We start from the raw sequence: 18,735 nt of genomic DNA, 5'->3' as shown, positions 1-18,735 counted from the left end.
TTCTCTTAAAACAAACAGTGTCTGTTAGTTTATATTGTCCATTTAGCAAATTCATATCGACTTGGCAGATAGATGGAGAGGATTTTTTATATATTCTTCGAAGAACTCTCCAGCCAACTCAATCGAGATGGCTTGCAAACAAGACAGGCTCGAAAGAATGCAAGAGATCATCTCAATTCAATAATCTCTGGCATTTGTGATGGTAAAAATTCAATATAAAATGTCGTGATATTTGACCCACAATAAAAAAAAGTTTTTCTTTTCTTTTCCCATTGCACAATAACTAATTTTATGGGACAACTCCACCAGGACAAAACTTGGCACCCGAAGAATCTGCTCGTTTGGCAGTAGAAACAGCTATAAATTTTCACAGGGACATGAAGGCAAAAAATTCACAAGTGAGTTTGCAGATAAAAATTTTTCTTTTAGTTGCACAGTGTAAACAAGAAAATGTACAGAGTTGCAGAAAACTTCGTTAAGGATATCAAATTGGATTTAACTTAATTCCATGGGTGAATTTAATTTAAAACACATTTCTCCAGCAAAATTTGTCAATTAAGCACAAATCTTGTCTACAAAGCTAAAATGTGTCATACATTGTTGCAATTTAATTAGTTTCGTCGTTACACTGCAACATTCATTTTCCAAGAAATACAAAAAAAGAGCTATATCTCTGGATAAAGTTAGCAAGAATTAAAAAGAAACGTATTCCAGTGATTAAACTTATTAATGAAGACGTGTTTATTTAATAAAGAAAGTGTGATTAAACATAATCTTTAATCTTTTTAATACAGTAAAGATATTTTCCAAGAAATTCTTCTGATAAGCTAACCTATTAAATTTCCAGACAAAATAAAATTAAAGCCAAAATGTTATCAACTTTAATATGTCACATTTAACGATGTTTTAAGCTTAATTCAAGACAAGCAATAAAGTAAATAGGATAACGTCGAAACCGTATAAAAAGATTACCAAGATCTTGAGCCTTATTCTATTCTATAAAATTTATTGAAGTCCTCAGGTTTGAAATAATGTTTATATTATCAGTGTTTTATAGAAATTATTAAATTGACTATTAACTCTTTAAGGATGATTGGAACACCGGTGTCCCATAAAGAAAATAATTTTTCCTGACTACCCAAAGTTATTTATTTCTTATGTCTGTACATAATTGTAAAGTAAAAGATTGAGCTAGAATATTGTTTGCAAGTCTCTAGCTATTTGCTAGGGTAAGTGTGTCAAATTCCGGCCAGCTGGTAATTTCGGACACATTTTTTGTTCCTCGAATTTCATTAGTTTTTGCATACTCTAGAAAGATTACAATGAAAAAATGTCGCTTCGACGAACAAGATGATCTAAAAAAGACATTAGAAGAATTCCAGAAGGGCAAGGAACTGTAAAAATAAAGGTGGCCGAAATAGGCCACAAATGTAATGTTTACATTTTTATACATTTTAGAATGTATTAATAGTGAATTTAGAGAAAATAAAGACGATAGACTGCCTACAAGGTTCCAAGGAACACTCCTTATAAAAAAGTAACAAATAAATTCAATTTGTATTAAAAATATTACATTTCAAACATAAGACTTTGGCGCTTGCATGCAACTATGCCGAAATTTGGTACACTTACCCTAGTAAATAATTATGCTCAAAAATGGCGAATTTTTAAATTCTCAAATTCATAATTGATTTTATTTATTTTTTTTATATTTCCAATTTTTTTTAAGCAAAACTCTTCACGTTTTTCGTTTCGCGTAGTAATTTTGAGTTCCTTGCGTTTTCTACAGTTTTACGTAATAAGTTTTGGGTTTCTGGAGTTTTTCAATGGAATCTCTCGAGCGATTTTTGGATTTATCAGGTTTCGCGAGAACGATTTTTGGGTTTCTTGTGTTTTAATGATGCAATTTTTGAGTTTATTAGGTTTCACGATACGTGTTTCCCAGGTTTTGTGAAGTAAACTTTTAGGTTGCTTGGGTTTACGTAAAACAAATTTTTGAGTTTCTCAGGTTGCACAACGTAATTTTTTGTTTACCAGAGTTTCCCGAAGCAATTTTTGGGTTTCTTGGGTTTTCACAAAAGTATACTCCTACGATGTACCTTGTGTATATGGGCATGAAAAAATAAAACAATTCAATTTAATTCAATATTTTTAGGTTCTGCGATTTTCGCGAAAACGGTTTTTGGATTTTTCTGGTTTTACTAAGTAATTTTCAGGATTCTAGAGCTTCCTAAAGCATCTTTTGGATCCCTTAGGTTTTACAAAAGCAAATTTTTGAATTTCTCGCGTTTTAAAAACAGATTTTGAGTTTTTCTAGTTTCACTAAGTAAATTTTGAGATTTTGAGGTTTCTAAATATAATTTTTAGGTTTTTACAGTGTTCCGAATTAATTTTCGGGTTCTAGGGTATTCACAAAGCAATTTTTTGGGTCCTCGAGTCCGACGATTTTAGGTCCGGCGATTGATGATGCAATTTTGTAGTTATTGGGTTTCGTGATACAGTTTTTGGATTTCTTGACGTCATTTTTCTAGGTTTCTCATGTTTCGCGAAGCAACTTTTGGGTTTCATGGATTTCCGTAAAACAAATTTTTTGAGTTTCCCGGAGTAAATTTTGTGTTTCTGGTGTTCCACGACGTCCATTATTAATTCTATCCTATTTTGATATTGAATTTAGAGTGTTGCGGTATTGATTTTAGGGTATTTCTTCATTGATTCTATCCCTAAAATCCCTAAAATTAATACGTCAATGGGATGTAATCCATACAAAAATAACCTAAACTAAATTCCAAAATGGAATGGAATCAATACCGGAGTGTCTGAAATCAATACCTCAATGGGATAGAATCAATGCCGGAGTGTTCTAAAATTGATACAGAAACCATTTAGATTTCTATAGTTTCCCAAAGCAATTTTCAGGTTCCTTGGGTGGTTTCCACAAAAACAAATTATTGGGTTCCATGAGTTTCGCGAAAACAGAATTTTGGGTTTCTTGATTTTCATTATGCAATTTTTGAGTTTATCGACGCCATTTTTAGGTTTATCGGATTTTACGAAGCAAAATGTTGGTTACTTTGGCTTTCGTTAAACAAATTCTTGAGCTTCTCAGGTCTTACATCTCAGGTCTCAATTCTTGAGCTTCTCAGGAATTTTAAGTTTCTGGTATTTCACTAGAACCTTGGGTTTTCACAAAACATTTTTGGATACATAGAATTTCGCGAAAACGATTTTTGGATTTTACGAGTTTCACTTTGTAATTTTCAGGTTTCTAGAGTTTCCCAAAGCAGTTTTCGGGTTCCTAAGATCTTCACAAAGCAAATTTTTTGGGTCCTCAGGTCGCGAACAATAGATTTTTGGGTTTCTAGAGTTTCATGATGCAATTTTTGAGTTTATTGGGTTTCTTGATACAATTTTATTGAATTTGTCGACATTATTTTAGGTTTCTCGGGTTTTACGAAGCAACTTTTGGGTTGCTTGGGCTCTCTCAATTTTTAAGTTTCTCGGGTATAACGAAGAAATTTTCAGGTTCCGCTGGTTTACGTTAAGAGCAATTTTATGTTCCTCATGTTTAAAAAAAAGCGATTTTTGGATTAATCGGGTTTCGAAATAAAATTTTTGACATCGACTTTTTTCGACATTAATTTTAGGTTCCTCCGTTTTCTTTTTTCTTTTTTTTTTTTTTTTGAAGCATCGTTTGGGCACTTGGATTTCCTAAATGCAAATTTTTGGATTTCTCAGATTTCGTAAAGCAATTTTTGGTTTTTTCGAATTACAACGATATAATTTTTGAATGTATCGGGTTTCGTGATTTGACTTTCTTGGGTTTCCTGATGAAACTTTTGAGTTCCTTCGGATTTCACAAAGGAAATTTTTGATTTTCTCAGGATATGTTTTTTTTTTTTTTTGAGTTTCTTTGGTTCCTTGATGCAACTTTTAAGTTTTTGGGCTTACGTATAGAACATTTTAATGTTACTCAGGTTTGAAAAAGACATTTTTTTATTAATCGGGTTTCGAAATAACATTTTTGAGTTTCTCGTCGTCATTTTTACGTTTATCTGTTTTTTTGAAGCATCTTTTGGATCTGTTTTGCTTTCGAATTGCAAGTTTTTGGATTTCTCGAGTTTTGCAACGTAATTTTAGGATTTTTTGAGTTTGGCGATAAGTTTAGCGACTTCAGGCTCTCAAGATTCGCGATGCAATTTGGGATTTTCGGGTTTAGCATAACGTTTCTCGGGGCAATTGACAAAGGTTTCGCAATATAACTAACCCCCTTGAATACAATAAATTTGTAACGAGAACAAATTTTTCAATAAACTTGCATTTTAAAATGAAATAAATCCTGAAAATTTGAGCTTTGTGCTAAAACTTTTCTGGCACTCTCTGTATAATTTATTCATCAGATGAATTATTTTTAATTTACTTTTGTGCTGTCGTCACTGTCGTAAACAGAAACAAGCCTTACTGTCCCGACAATTTTCCTCAAGAAAAATATTCAAGCAAACCTACTAAAACCATGCATTTCTGGCACTTTAATTAAACTCTTCCAGAAATTGTGCACTTGCTATTTCATTATGCAAGCCAACCGTTTAATTTTAGCAAAAAGGAGTGAATTTTGCCAAAAAAGAAGACTTTACAATGAGCAAACAAACATTTGGAATATTTCCATTTTCAGTTGCCAAATACCATGATGAAATGTATGGCATATTTGTAAAGTAGTTCATTTCTCTAAAAGAACAAAAAAATCAATGTTTATGAACTTTTATTTGCTATTTGAAATGTTTGCTAACATTCCCCAACATTTTAGAATACACAGAATGCAGTTTATGTTTATTTTGCTACTCATGCTGCTAAATGAGAACATTAAGAACAATTTCATGAACCATTAGTTAAATGGAAATTTCTCTTCTGAATTATTAAATAGACTAAATATTAATTATAATGATAACAATAACTAATAAAATAACTCTATATCCTTTGAATTGAAATATATCAAATGAGCAGGGGCCCATAAAACCTAATAAAAAGTGAAGCTAATTTTCATTTTTCCTTTTAAAAATTTTGCAGATATTGCACCGCGACTTAAACAAATTTGTTCGTAGTTCTTGTATTATTTCGGCGAACATTATAAAATATGGCAAAAAATAAACGATCAGTAAAAAATTCTAAATGGGCAGTAAAATATTAAAAATGAGCAGTAAAATATCTAATTATGGTCAGTAAAAAACTTAAATCTTTACAAAAATGGGCCTAATTTACATATTTAACATTTAAAATTGTTCCATATATAGTGAAAAGCCCTTTATTTTCCCTTTGCCAAAATTTGGACGATAATATCACTGTTTAAATTTTTTTTGTTACTGATCAATTTTAACTTTTTACTGCTCATTTATTCAATGCCATAAAATATCTATTTTTAGATAGATTTTAATGCAGAATTTTGAAGTATATCAGACTGATAAGTCAATTCTCTTTAGGAAAGAACTTACCATTAGTCTTCACTGCCTCTATGTAAAAACGTATGGAAAAATAAATATCGAGAGGCCTCTGCAAATGAGATTCTTTTATAAATTTTAAGAAAAACTATTATTGGGAAAAGCTTTCGGCCTTGCACACACTCTAGTTTGGATTTAAACGACGTTTTAAGATTTTTTTTTTAGATTTTCCGAGATAGAGAATTTTACGTACTTCCCGAATCCGGTAATTTCTGTAGAATAACCGAATATAATGACCAAAGCAACTTTTATTTTATTTCAAATACTAAACAGAGTCTATTACTAACTGATGATAATAATAGTGGTCATATAAAAACCATTATACTTAAAGAAAATCAAAGTTTTCCTTTAATTGAACCTTGAAAAGCTCTGAAAGCTCTCATAGAAATGGATTACTTTGTGCCGTGACAAGGGTATTAAACTTGTGCACACCGTAAAACTCTTTACACTACAATTGTTTTGGAAAGAGCTTTATCGTGACATCAACCACACCAAGTTATTAACTTTTGTTGTTACCAGTTCGTTTAGAAAATGTTTTCAAAAATAATCTTCTCGATGCACTTTGGCAGCTTTTCGCTTCTGTTTTTATTTTATATTACATTCTTTAGCATCTTGCATAAAATGCTTTTCCAATCATGCGATGGAAAACCAATCACATTCAAAAATGACTTAATTTCCATTTCCACGTTTTTCTCATGCACTTCAATTATCACCTTCATCGCTTTGCATAATTGAAGTGTTGGAGTTTTGTCATCAACTCTATGAATGTTCATCGTTTACCATCAACGATATTTCAGCGGGATTAACTGAGTTATATAAAATTGAACCAAGTCGTAAAAGGGGGGAAGATTACAAGAAGAATATATACAAATTAAGAGCACCATATTGAGATGTTTGAGCGATAATTTAATTTCTTGCAAATTTTCTCTCTGCAGATTTGTTTGATGGGAAAATTTCACAACATCTTGTACATTGCTCTTAAAACATCTTGGGACTGGAGTGTCACAGACAGCATCACAGTTTGCTCACTTCTTGGTTTGGGAGACACATTTTCAATTCCCCTGGCTCATCAATGAAAACGCTTTTCCATCCCCTATCGCTAGATTCTGTACGTGTCACCAAACATCTAAAAACTATATAAAACGTGCAACAAGTTGAATTTTTTAGCAATGAACTTTATATTGATAAAACTATGTATTATACCTCATTGGTACATAAGCCTAAATTCCATTTCAATGCTTTAAGTGGGCATTTTTTAAGACATCACGTCACGCTATAACTGGAAAATATCTCAAGAATATTCGAAAATGAATTATATTATACTTCTTAAAATTATGCAATAATTCACAATGTACAGTAGGAAATTTCTACGTTATTTTTTATGAACTTTTGAATTTTCTCAATAATTCTCAGATTTTTCAATATCTTTTCTTTATACCACTGTTTGTTTGTAGCCATGAGATTCAGATGCTAAACGGTACGAGATAAGAGATCTGAAGCTTTAGATGGATTCTTGAAACCATAACCGTAAAAGAGTTAGTAATGGTTTTGACCCTATCAGGACAGGATAATGTGATCTCTTTCTGAAAAAAAAATGTTCAATACGGATTGTAAATAATATTGAAAAATTAAATTTTCTCAAAGAAAAAGTACATACGAGGCTAACGCCTTCAAGGGGCAAAATAGGTGCCTCATGGAACAATTAATATAGTCTTAAAAATCTTATAACCTAAGTTCTCAAAGTCCTTGAAGGTTCCCCTATTTCGCAAGAGATCATCGGGTTACCAAGGATTCCTGAGGTTCCTTTAAGGTTTAGTGGATTTCCCAACGGTCCCGGTGGCCGTTCCGGGTTGTAGAGGTTCCCGAATTAAAAGGATCCTGAGAGTAGTTCCCAAAAATTTTTCAGATTGCTGAAGAATTTCCCTAGCTTCCGAGGGCTTACCAGATTCGCGAGGGGACGTGAATTTAATATTATCTCTGCACAAATGCATCAGTCACATCAAAATTTTATTTTACTAGATTCATGTGTGTCTACCGTTAACTCAATATCCGGTCTTACCAAGAAAATCGAATAAACATATACTTAATAGTCATATTCGCGTTCAATGGCATAATTTGAAATAGAACCTACATTGGAATTTTGACATTTCCTCAGTGCACTGTTTTGGATTGACAAAGACCACAAAGTGGTACAAGTCGCGCATTTTTTGCCCATCTAAAATAATGAGAAAATTCTATAATTCCAAAAGTTATGTCCGATTCCTAATTATCCTATTATACTCTGCTCACTTTCATAATCGTTCGTCTTAAGGAATATCAGCAATTCAGATTTATAATAAACTGATGAGGTTTTTTACTGTACAGACAGAAATTTCTTAGTTAGTTAGATAAATTTAAGTACTAATTTCGAATTCTGCTAGAGAAATAAGTAAATTATGATGGAATTAATTTTAGTGATTTTAGTATATATAAGCATTGTTTTGAAAAGCTGAAATTTTAGCAAAAATGGCATTAAATCAATAGAGCACTACCCTATAAATTCTAAAGATTTTGACATCAATTTTAGAGTATTTTGTCACTGAAGTAGCTGGTATAAAAAAGAGAAAAAATGATGCCACAGTGATCTAAAATCAATTCCAAAATGTACTTAGGGTAAAGGCTCATAATTTTGGACAGCCTGCTTATAAGCATCGATGTTCCAAGTTTAAAGTGCGGTAATTTTCAATACTAATTGATTTATTTTGTTACTCTCTTTTTAAAAGGGTCGTTTAGAAACTTGGCAAGCTATTTGTCGTCTTTTTTTACTAAAATTATTTTTATTACATTTAAAAATAAATTGATATGTAGAGGTGAATTTGACTCTTATTTTGTACCAATTGGTTGTATATTTGAACAGTTAATTCGTCTCAAAAGTATGCTCATTGCTCTTCATTTCAAAAACCTATCTTACCAAGTCCTCTTCCTGTTTATGTAAAGGAACCGTAGAATGTTACAAGAAGCCCAGAAATTTGCTATAAAGTGAGTTGACTTCGGTAATCCAAGTACTCGCGGATTCGCTCATTCCCTGACCTTTCCGGGAGCCTTTTAAGGCTTTTCTCATTACATCTCATTCGTAGAGATTATGCTCCTTTGTTTCTCCAGGTATTTATACAACCTAGTTATCACAAAAGCTAAAACTTCACGAAATTTCGACAGAAAGAGTAATAATTAAATCGCTATTCGACGAGTTAATTCAACTCGCACGTAGAGTTGTTTTAACTTCATTTACTAAATTAAGAATTACAGAGTAATTAGAGTAAGAATTACATCGATATTTTTCGAGTTGATTCAACTCGGTGATTAGTTTCAATTCCACAAATTTTTTCTTAGTGTAGAAAACTACTAATAAATTTTGCAATAAATAAAAGATTTATGGCATTATTTTAACTGGATTTCTATGCCAAGAATGCACTTAAATCAACCAAAAAAGGTATAGTGGAAACTGAGCCAGAAAGTAAACATGGGGTAGTTGTAAACACTGAGGTTATTTTAATTAGATATTGAAGTTCAGTGGACGATAACTGTTTCAAAGAACGAACGCATTTGTGACTGTCCAAGGGTACCCCTTCACCCCCTGGGAACATAACAATATTTTCGGTTGTATTAGAAATAGCTTCAACTATTCCCCTATTTCCGTTATTTCGCTCGTTCAAGTTTTATTTTGCATGCACTCTTACTTATTCTTTTTTTTCTGATAATTTTTGTCAAGTTTGAATGTTAAAAGAGCCCTAAAAAGTGAATTTTTCAACAGACTTAACTAAGTTTGGGATCGTTTGAAAGATCTTGGACATCTTGGAATTCCGGACAAGTCCGAAGCATTTTCAAGAAATAATTACAAATTTAATTAATTAGTTTATGATTAATATTTAATTAATTAATTAATGTTTGAAATGTTTAATGATCAGATTCACGGTTTTACCGCCGTGAATAATAAAACGAATCCCAGGTACGATGGACTTATTGAATAAATCAAGAACTTTATTCATACATTTAGGCTACAAACAATCAAACATGTCCTATTGAAAAATTATAATGTAACCCCTAATTTATTAAACAAGGAGAGCATATCTGAGACAAATTTTGACTTATTGAAATAACAATGAAGTTTAGAAAACGAGAATGAGAACCTATTTACAGAATGTATCACCCTGTTTAAAGCATTTTTTAAGATTCTTGATATGGTGTGTAGAAGATATATCACAAATATCATTGAAAAGGTTAAGCTGATACCGCTGATACCAATTTTAAGGGCAAGCCCAAGCATTCCACGAAGTGTTTTTCACTTGACTACCTATTTTATAAAAGATTTTTTTCTCTTGTATAAATTCAACTTGTTCCACACTTTATTCGTACCATGTATGGGATGTATACATATGGTATATTTGAAATGAGTCTTTCCTTTAGCATATCCTTTTATACCGCAATTTTTTTCTCCTCAACCGTCACCTATCGACTCCATTTGATCTTCCTGGGTTTAGGAATGATGCCTCTAACTGGGGTACATTTCGTCATTAGGAGAAATCTACTCATGTGAGAAAACCTTTGAACGATTATTTTTGGGAGCTATCTTCGGCACCAGCGCGCCCTACTTTATTGCAGGCTGGAAATCGGATTTTAGAGATCAGGTAAAATCGCTATACACATCATCGTACCCACAATCCACTACATCCGCCTCCTCCTGAACCCTATTCGTCCCATTCATAGTGAATAAATCAATAAATGGAACATTTTTTTTATCCCACCCACATCGCGAAAAAGGATGAAAATAGTAGAGCCATGGTGTACTTCTTGGAGCATGCATCGAGACGGAGAATTGAATTTCCCGTCCATGGTGGAGCTTCAGAGGAAAATAATCCCAGAATGACACGGTAATGACAGCCTCTATATAGCATTTGTGGGTGAACAAAAGCATCCTCCAGAAAAATATACCTCTATTTAAAAAGATGGAGAGGAGAAAAAAAACATCATTCCACCCCCGGATGTAATTTCTTTGTCTAACCCCGCTATTTCTAGATTCATCGATGTGCCAATTGAATCGTGTGGCATGGCTTCACCTCTACGTGTCACTCTGCAAGCGGGAGCTCCGGATATTTTGCTCATTTTGTTGAGGTAAGTCTTATATACTAGCACTTTAATAGAAAAATGTGGAAATAGAATTTATGGCATTCTCAGGCATCCTACAAATTAATTGATTTCAAAAAGATCTTCCTGAAACCGATAAAGATGTCTCTTTTTCTAATTTCCTTCTTAAACCCCAGAAACTTTGTAACACACCCTAATGGCTATAATTGCATTAGTAACTTCAACTTTTCCCAATAACTCTCAGAAAAGAAGATATAAGTCATCAAATTTTCTGACAAGGAATTATCTATGTATCAAATTTCTCTAATGATAATTTACTCAGTTAGATAATTTAAGAAATTAATTTTAACTTAACTGAGAATATTTATGAATCTCAACTTCTGTGGTTCGAGGTGAAACCGGATGCCGCCCGGTCATGCCCAAAGTTTGAAGAAAAATGTTTTGACTTGACACTCATAAATCAAGAATATGATACAGCCTATCCTGGGATAAAAACATTGCCGGGACCGAAAAAATGGGGTGAATTCGCAAAAGAACACTGAGAAAAAACGGGGGTGCGATTAACTTTTTTTCCTCATAATTTTAACAATTTTTAGGCGTAAAAATATATCAACATTTTTTAATGTTAATTTTACACCTTTTTAAGGGTAAAATTAACATGAAAAAGGGTAACTTTAACCCCTAATACACCTAAAAAGGGTAATATTTACACCAATTTCGAATCAATAATGCAAGGTAAAATTAACATTTCCGAAATGTTATTTTGACTTTTTTGGATTTCTCTCAGTGAATCCTTAGAAAGAGTGTCATATACGCGTAGGAGGGAGATATTTCCAAAATATAAAACATTTTTGACGCCAATTTAAAAAAAACAAAATTATTTTAAAAGGGTTTATAGAAGAAGGCTTTTAGATTTTGCACACTCAATGACTTCGAATACTTAATATTTTTCAAACATATATTGCCATAGATAGACCAGATTCATTAAAGGAATATGGGAAAAATATCAAATATTCGAAGCTAAAGTGTGTGCGGAGCCTAAAAGCCTTTCCCTAAGTAAAAATAGTTACTTTTTTTGACAAGTAGGGGAATTATGTCTGGCATTATGATACTTCAGTTTGACACCTGACAATGCCAATCGAGCTTTAAGAGATCTCAAAACGGACAATTGACCATGTGTCAAAATACCCTTGAATCATTCCTAATAACGGTTTTTCAAGGTCAAAGTTTAAATATGCTCTAGAGAGTGCGTTTATCAGGCGAATGGGGTCATGTTTGGGCTCGTTGGAAAGGTCTTGGAATTTCCGACAAAACTGAACTAGTTCCAATTGGTTTTGAACCGGTAATGAACCGGTTCACAACTGATAATTAATTTTAATTCGAAATTCAATTATATTACTCTTAAGGTTTTTTGGGCAATATTTTGAGTGATTTATAAGTCGGTTCAAATCGATCGTGAACCGATAATGAACTGGTTAAGAACCGATAAGTAATTTTTGTCCGAAAATAAATTTTATTACGGGATACCCGGGTGAAATTTAATTTAATTTAGAAATTTAATTTAGATTTTTAATTGTGTATATATAATTGAAGTATATATTTGAAATAAAGAGTGGTTTCCTCAATATTCCTTCGCAAGCAAACTATATAAGATACCACTATCTAATATTATACGTGGCTAATGCTGCCCCGGTCTCCCCTACTTTTAAAATTATTTTGTGGGATCTTTCGAGTGATTTATAAATCAATTTAAATCAGTTGCGAACCGGTACATGATAAATGATGCGAAAGTGCTTTTGAGGGATAGTATCAAAGTCACGAGATCGAGCACTTGGCCAGCCTGGGACGTTTTTCCACTCGTTTTATTCAGTTTTAAATTATTCTTGTACAAGGTCGTTTTTCCTTCAGACATTTTTAAATTTACTCACTCGACTAAATGTGGAAGTTTGTAAAAGTGTTTTTAGTCTTGATGTTATTCCATTTCAACTGGCGATCACCGGAAATGCTTCAAACATGAAAAAAATATTTAATTTCTTTTAAAAATGTTATGTTTAATTATATTTCAGAATAAAAACCTTGATGCTTATATGTAACCTATCCGAAATTTAGCACAGTTCCCCTCTGTGGTTTAAATGAAAGATTAAATGAAATGTTTCAACTTATCCAAATTTTTAAACTACGAATGAACACTTTTTGGTAAACTAAAATTGTGTAGAGCGTATACGCTCTCATTCGTTGTGAAAAAGTGTTCATTCGTAGTTTAAAAATTTGGAAAAGTTGAAATATTTCATTTAATCTTTCATTTTCGCCATATATGGCGTTTTCGACAATTGTTAACCCAGTCGACGGTGAAACCCACCAATCCCAATCCTTTATTTCTATGACATACCCAACAAACCATCCCTAGGCGGGTGCTGAAGGTTGCTGGGACTTTTGTTCGTGGCAGCTATCCCTGTACTTCAGTCAGTGAGCATCAGTCGCGGGAATAGTTCACTCCGAGGAAGTTGAAATATGGGTGACACCTTTAGTTCCCATTTTTCCCTTTATAAGTGATAAATTTATTTTAGTGTGCTCCATCAGGGCTTACAATTGATAAGTCGATTTTCGATATTTCAATTCCGGATAACTGGAAGTCTTAATACTCGATCTGTACACAGTAAAAAAATGTGTAAAATTTTAATTTTACACATTTTTAATTTAATTTTTTTTACTGTGTATGTAACTTAAGTATATTACAGCAGAGTCCAAGATCTCTTCAACAAATAGTTTCATAGGACTATAGAAAATATTATAAAAATTAGTAAACAGCAGAACCTCTGGATCAGTGGTCCTTGTACATCAACTCATGTAACTGAGTGCAGATCCAATTTATAATTTTTTTAAGTACAATAATGTATTATATTATGATTAAACTAGTATTTGATTTGGTCGTTGAGGTAAAATGAAATATTTTCGGTATTTTTTAACCATTTCCGAGGAACTTTGTTTTCCACAAGATTTCCGTATTCAAACTACTTGAAATTTACAAAATATTGGCCAAACCTAGATAAGCCCCACTTTTACGAAGCTACACAATTTATTTTATTAGACAACAAAACCTATTTATTTTCTAAACCTTATTATTATAGCATAAGAAAATCTATTGAAGAACATAGTTTGATAAAACATATAAAATGAAGAATTTTTATTGGAAATGTAAGTCTTTAAGTTACTTGTTGGTATGTGTACAAGAGAAAACATCAAATAACATTGATTGATAGAGACGATACTGCTAAACATTTGGTGTGAAACTTTTATGGAATGCCAAAGCTTATTTGGTGTTGTAGCTAAGTGTGCAAAAACTTTAAGCTCTTTTTGTGAATTGATTTGTTGCTATTTTTTTGGATTGGATACTTGCTGTTAAACATTTCTCTAACCAAGGTTACTATCTTGATTATTTTTATTGAGATAATTCAAGAAGATGTACAAAAAGTTTCTTTTGTTGAACGGATACCAAAATCGTTATAGTTTTTTTTAGAGTGAGAGATAGAGAGAGATTTACAATGAAACAATATACAGAATAACAAATTCACCTGATTTTAATTCTAAAACTGCTAGAATTGCATAAGTGGGAAATATATAATTTCAACAGATGTGTATATTTTGAATAAATAGGGAAATAGTAAAAGGATCCTTGTAACATGAATAAATACTGTAAATACGACAAGAGTCTGTTCCATGGAAAATTATAATTCGACATTGGTTCGTTTTTACCAAGAGCCATTTGCACAAAATCCTTTGAAGTGGTACCAAGCACCAAACAGAAAAATAAAGTATGGTTTATGGTTATATAAAGTCAAAGCTCATTGAAATTCCGTTTTCATATTTTAATTTCAAAAGGACCGCACTTTCATATGTTGCCCCTTATGATGTTTCTTTTTTTTGTGAATGGGTTTTCATGTCAACTTCTTCGGAAGTTTATACATTGTGTTCAATATCAATAATTTCATATATATTATATGTGTCCTATATATTGATCTCAAATCTGGAGAATTGAAGATTTTCCTTTCTGTGTTGTTCTTTATGAGAAATAACAATAGGATTTTCAGGTTCATACCAAATGAATTTCTTTTACCCCGAATTGTTCAGTGTTATTGACATTTATTGAATAGAGTACACAAAAGATGGTAATAGAATTCAATTTGGGGATGAAACTTGTGGAGTCTATCAATAGAAGCTTTGATTCAATAGAGTTAGTCAACCACAATATTTGCAAACCATCTTATATCAACGGAGATTAGCTATATCATATTAAATATTTCGCATTATAGATTTGGATTTAACATTTAGAAAAAAAGAAAAACAAATGATATGATTCTTTCTATGATAGGAATAAATTAAAACTCCGAACAACTCTGAAATTCCGGACAATTTAGAGTTTAAACCAAGCTATGGATAGTTGTGTAAACATTTGAAATTTTTTACCAGAACAACTCAATATTCTCCATTAAATCTATTCTTTGATTTGGACAACTTTCCAAAACTCAATCAAAACTCGATTAAATAATCTTCAAAGTACCCTAGAATTGCATATATAAGAGAGAGGCTACATGTTTGAGACGCGGAGGCTTATTCCTTGAGTATTTAAATAAATGTGACAAAACCCCTAAACGAGTTATTTTAATAGAGTCTATACTAATTAATGAGTTTACTAAACGCAATACAACATTTTCAAGATAATTTTCTGACTTTTGGAAATAATAAAGTCAAAACAAAAAAGTGTTTCAATTCAATCATTTTGTTTTCGTTTCTCTTTTTCTAGTCTGCTTTGACTTTAGGAGAAGCTGGGGCAAAAAATCACAAGTTTGAAATTTTGAAATTTGAGATGTTTCGCTCATTTCATTTTTCACTTTTTTAATTTTTTTTAACTTTTTATTGTATTTTATTCATCTTTTTCATTCTTTTATTTGCTTAATTTATATCATTTTTATACCACAAAATTCTAATAAATTAATTTAACATGAGTATTGAAAAGAAAAGTGACAGACGTCACTTTTCTTGTTTTGACCAGGGGACTACCTTTGATCTTTGAGGTTCTGCCCACGGAAATATGGAAAATTAAATATACTGAAATTACCTTTCCAAAATTTTTAATTAAAGGTAATATTAATCAAACAAATATTTTTTATTTAATTTTATAGATTAAGAAGTCTTCAAAAAATAATTTGGATAAATTAAACACAAATGCATCATCTGTTTTCAGACTTTTGGGGCAATATCCTGTACAAAAAAAAAAGATTAAATAATATTAATTTAAAAATGAAGTAATAAAAAAAACTAAAAACTTAATTATTCTGTCAGACTCTTAAGTGTTAAAAATTCGAAGATCATTTTCGAATGCCAAAAATGTTATTTTTACTTCTCGTTTTGTCCGCATGGTGGCCGAAGTACTTTTTTTTTTTAAATTTCGAATTGAATTAAGGGTCAAAATGTATCTGTTTTGACTTGGTTATGGATAAAATCAAAGTAACAGGTTTAATTTTATTACAATTCTCCTCATAATTGCTTAGTACAAGGAGTTGCGGTTTGAGAGAAAACGGACTGAAAGAATTTGATATGAATTGCCTACTATTAAGAGCTATAGTTATAGCTAACCGTTGGCGCTGAAAATAGGCTGAAAAATGAGCGCCGAAAATGTCTTGCATACATCACGACTTTTCCATAGCCTAACCCAAAGACATCTCCTGCAGATATGCAATTTTACTTTGTCACTGGAGTTAATTCGGGGGCTTTTTTACGGTCCCGAAAAATTCTTTCAAAGCGGAACTCCCTGTAATACTTTTAATAGCATCTTAGTGAGATACTTCTTAAATTTCCCAACCTTGTTGGTGCGAAAATTTAGTACGAAAAACTTAAACCGAATTTGAATTCTTCGAACATCAACAACTTTTTGTGGAAAGAGAGATTCAGCTTTTAACAAAAATACTGTTGGTGATTTAAAGTTTAGCTCTAAATGGATTGGACTGTGAAGTTAAAAAATTATACTAATAAGTATCGTTAAATCGTCGTAACAGCATTTCCAGTTCGCCTTTTCTGCCTTTTCTAAAGCATAGGAAAGAGTATATAATATATATATAACAATGGTGTATTTCGAATTTGTGGAGGATTAAATTTCTCATACAAATACGTTAGCTGGATATTACTTTCATTTACAAGATTATAGGGGAAACTGGAGCACCATCGAATATGAAGTAGTATTGAACCATTGAACATTCATTTTTATTTCTAAACCACTTGGCCTATATCGTCTTCTTCAGTGGACAAGCATCCCTATAGTGCCTATAAATGTCTATAGGTCTTGTCTCTAAAGTCTAACATCTAATTAAAAAGTCGCAATGTACGGTGCTACATTGTGTTCGGAAATTCCACAGATTCCCCCGTTTCCCCTATACCACAAATTAGATCATACATGCTAATATTTTTCCTAGTATTTTTAGAATTTCGACAAAATCAACTTTAAGAAAGCTTCTCTTACCGTACTTATCTGAGAGTCGCCCGATGGTTCCAAGTTGTTATCTCTAACCGTTTGGCTTCTATAGACGTAGTAACATACGAATGGGCAGTCAGATGGGCAGACACACAGACGGACAAACCGTCTGATGTCATAATTCAAGTTTTAAGAGTACCAGTATCTTCAATATTATCCCAACATTACCAGTAGTAAAGTATTTAAAGAATTAACATTCTTAGAATAAATTATAAACTTATTACCTTTCAAAATATGGTTTAAAAGGCATTGCTATCAGATCCGGTAAGCGTTGGGAGAAGGCGGAGAAGGGGAAGCTAAGAACAAATCAGTTTTTCCGTTTTTTTCCAAAGCTTTCGGCTTGGGCTTCAAAGCTTTCCTCAGCACAATGGTCAAATCATCTGTTCTTGCTATGTCATTAGGATTTTCGTGATTTACAGGGCATTGGATCTGGGGCAGTGCACTTGTAGTTCTAGCTATTTTCGCAACTATTCTTTACTTTTCATTCCGTCTGTTTTTTTAGGATTTGTTTATAAGACTACTAGTTTCAAAGTTCAAGGTTCAAGTTTAAATTGCTTCAGGAAACATCGATTTTTTCTTAGCTACCTCTTCATAATAAAATTTTAGGCTCTAACTTGAGTAAACTGCGAAGCTTTTCTGCTCTGTACTATCATATTTTGACTGCATAATAATATTGAAAAATATGCATTTGTAGATATGGTGCCAATCCAAATCCGAAAGACGGAGGGTCGAGTCCTATAATCGCATTACTAGATAAATTACTTGAGTCACAGGATAGACGATATCCATACCAATTAGAAGCGTGCTTGAAAATACTGATGAGGGCTGTACCATTTATTGATCTACCATTTAAGGTTTGTCCGAGATTGATGGCAATTCTTAAACAGCCCGCAAAATGTATATATATAATATAGCCTTAATAATTCGCCCACCACAGCCATATACTTTTGATATGCGGAAGGAAGTGTTTATGGACAAATACAGTGTGCTCATCAAGGACGGTCTCATATCGGAAGACCAAATACACGGTGTGACATCTCTCAAGCATTTGGCAAGGTTTGGGTGATAAATACATTTGTAATGTTCCCATTAAATGTACCTTTAACTGTACACAGGTGTACCATTCGTCAGCGCTTGGGAAATACCGGGAAATTGCCCACAGGCATAAAAAATCTCAGGCTTCCGCGTCACCTGAAGCGATATATTGACTTAATGGAGGACTAATTCGCTGCACCAGATCTGCCAGACACATTGACGCAGTCTTCCCCCGTGGCAGCAGGTGAACTACATTGTCCAAACTTTCATCACTTCAACTCAGTAGAATCTTTTACGGCCTATATCAACCATTTGGAAATATTCCATAAAAATAATTGAATAATTTATTGCAGTGAACCCAGTGGAGTCCATGTACTTAAAAATGTTATTACGCAATATCCCCACCGAAAAATATACATATTCATTATATATAATCACATAAAAAGTGTACCACATATTTTGATGTTTCTTCATAAAACGGGGTGAAGCACTCAAAGACTGAGAGGGAAAGTATAGTATAAATTTGATGGAAAAAAAAATAGGAAATTTTCACACCCAATGGAC

The 18,735-nt window shown here is 32.3% G+C and overlaps 2 protein-coding genes across 2 annotated transcripts in view; one reads left to right on the top strand and one right to left on the bottom strand.

The window, feature by feature from the left end:
* The window catches only part of LOC129809995 (guanylate cyclase soluble subunit beta-1), an 81,016-nt gene that overhangs the window by 3,750 nt on the left and 58,531 nt on the right, over positions 1-18,735 (bottom strand). The window lies entirely within an intron of this gene.
* Positions 27-18,616, top strand: LOC129809996 (uncharacterized). The gene is made up of 9 exons (XM_055860178.1): positions 27-202; positions 310-398; positions 6,425-6,524; positions 10,044-10,153; positions 10,287-10,396; positions 10,542-10,637; positions 17,831-17,990; positions 18,074-18,192; positions 18,252-18,616. Exons 1-9 carry the CDS (start codon positions 73-75, stop codon positions 18,358-18,360), a joined length of 1,023 nt encoding a protein of 340 aa, XP_055716153.1. The 5' UTR covers positions 27-72; the 3' UTR covers positions 18,361-18,616.

The sequence above is a fragment of the Phlebotomus papatasi genome, chromosome 1 (assembly GCF_024763615.1).
Source record: "Phlebotomus papatasi isolate M1 chromosome 1, Ppap_2.1, whole genome shotgun sequence".
NCBI classification, from domain to species: domain Eukaryota; kingdom Metazoa; phylum Arthropoda; class Insecta; order Diptera; family Psychodidae; genus Phlebotomus; species Phlebotomus papatasi.
The sequence above is the reverse complement of the archived record's forward strand: the minus strand, read 5'-3'. Positions and strand labels throughout refer to the sequence as shown.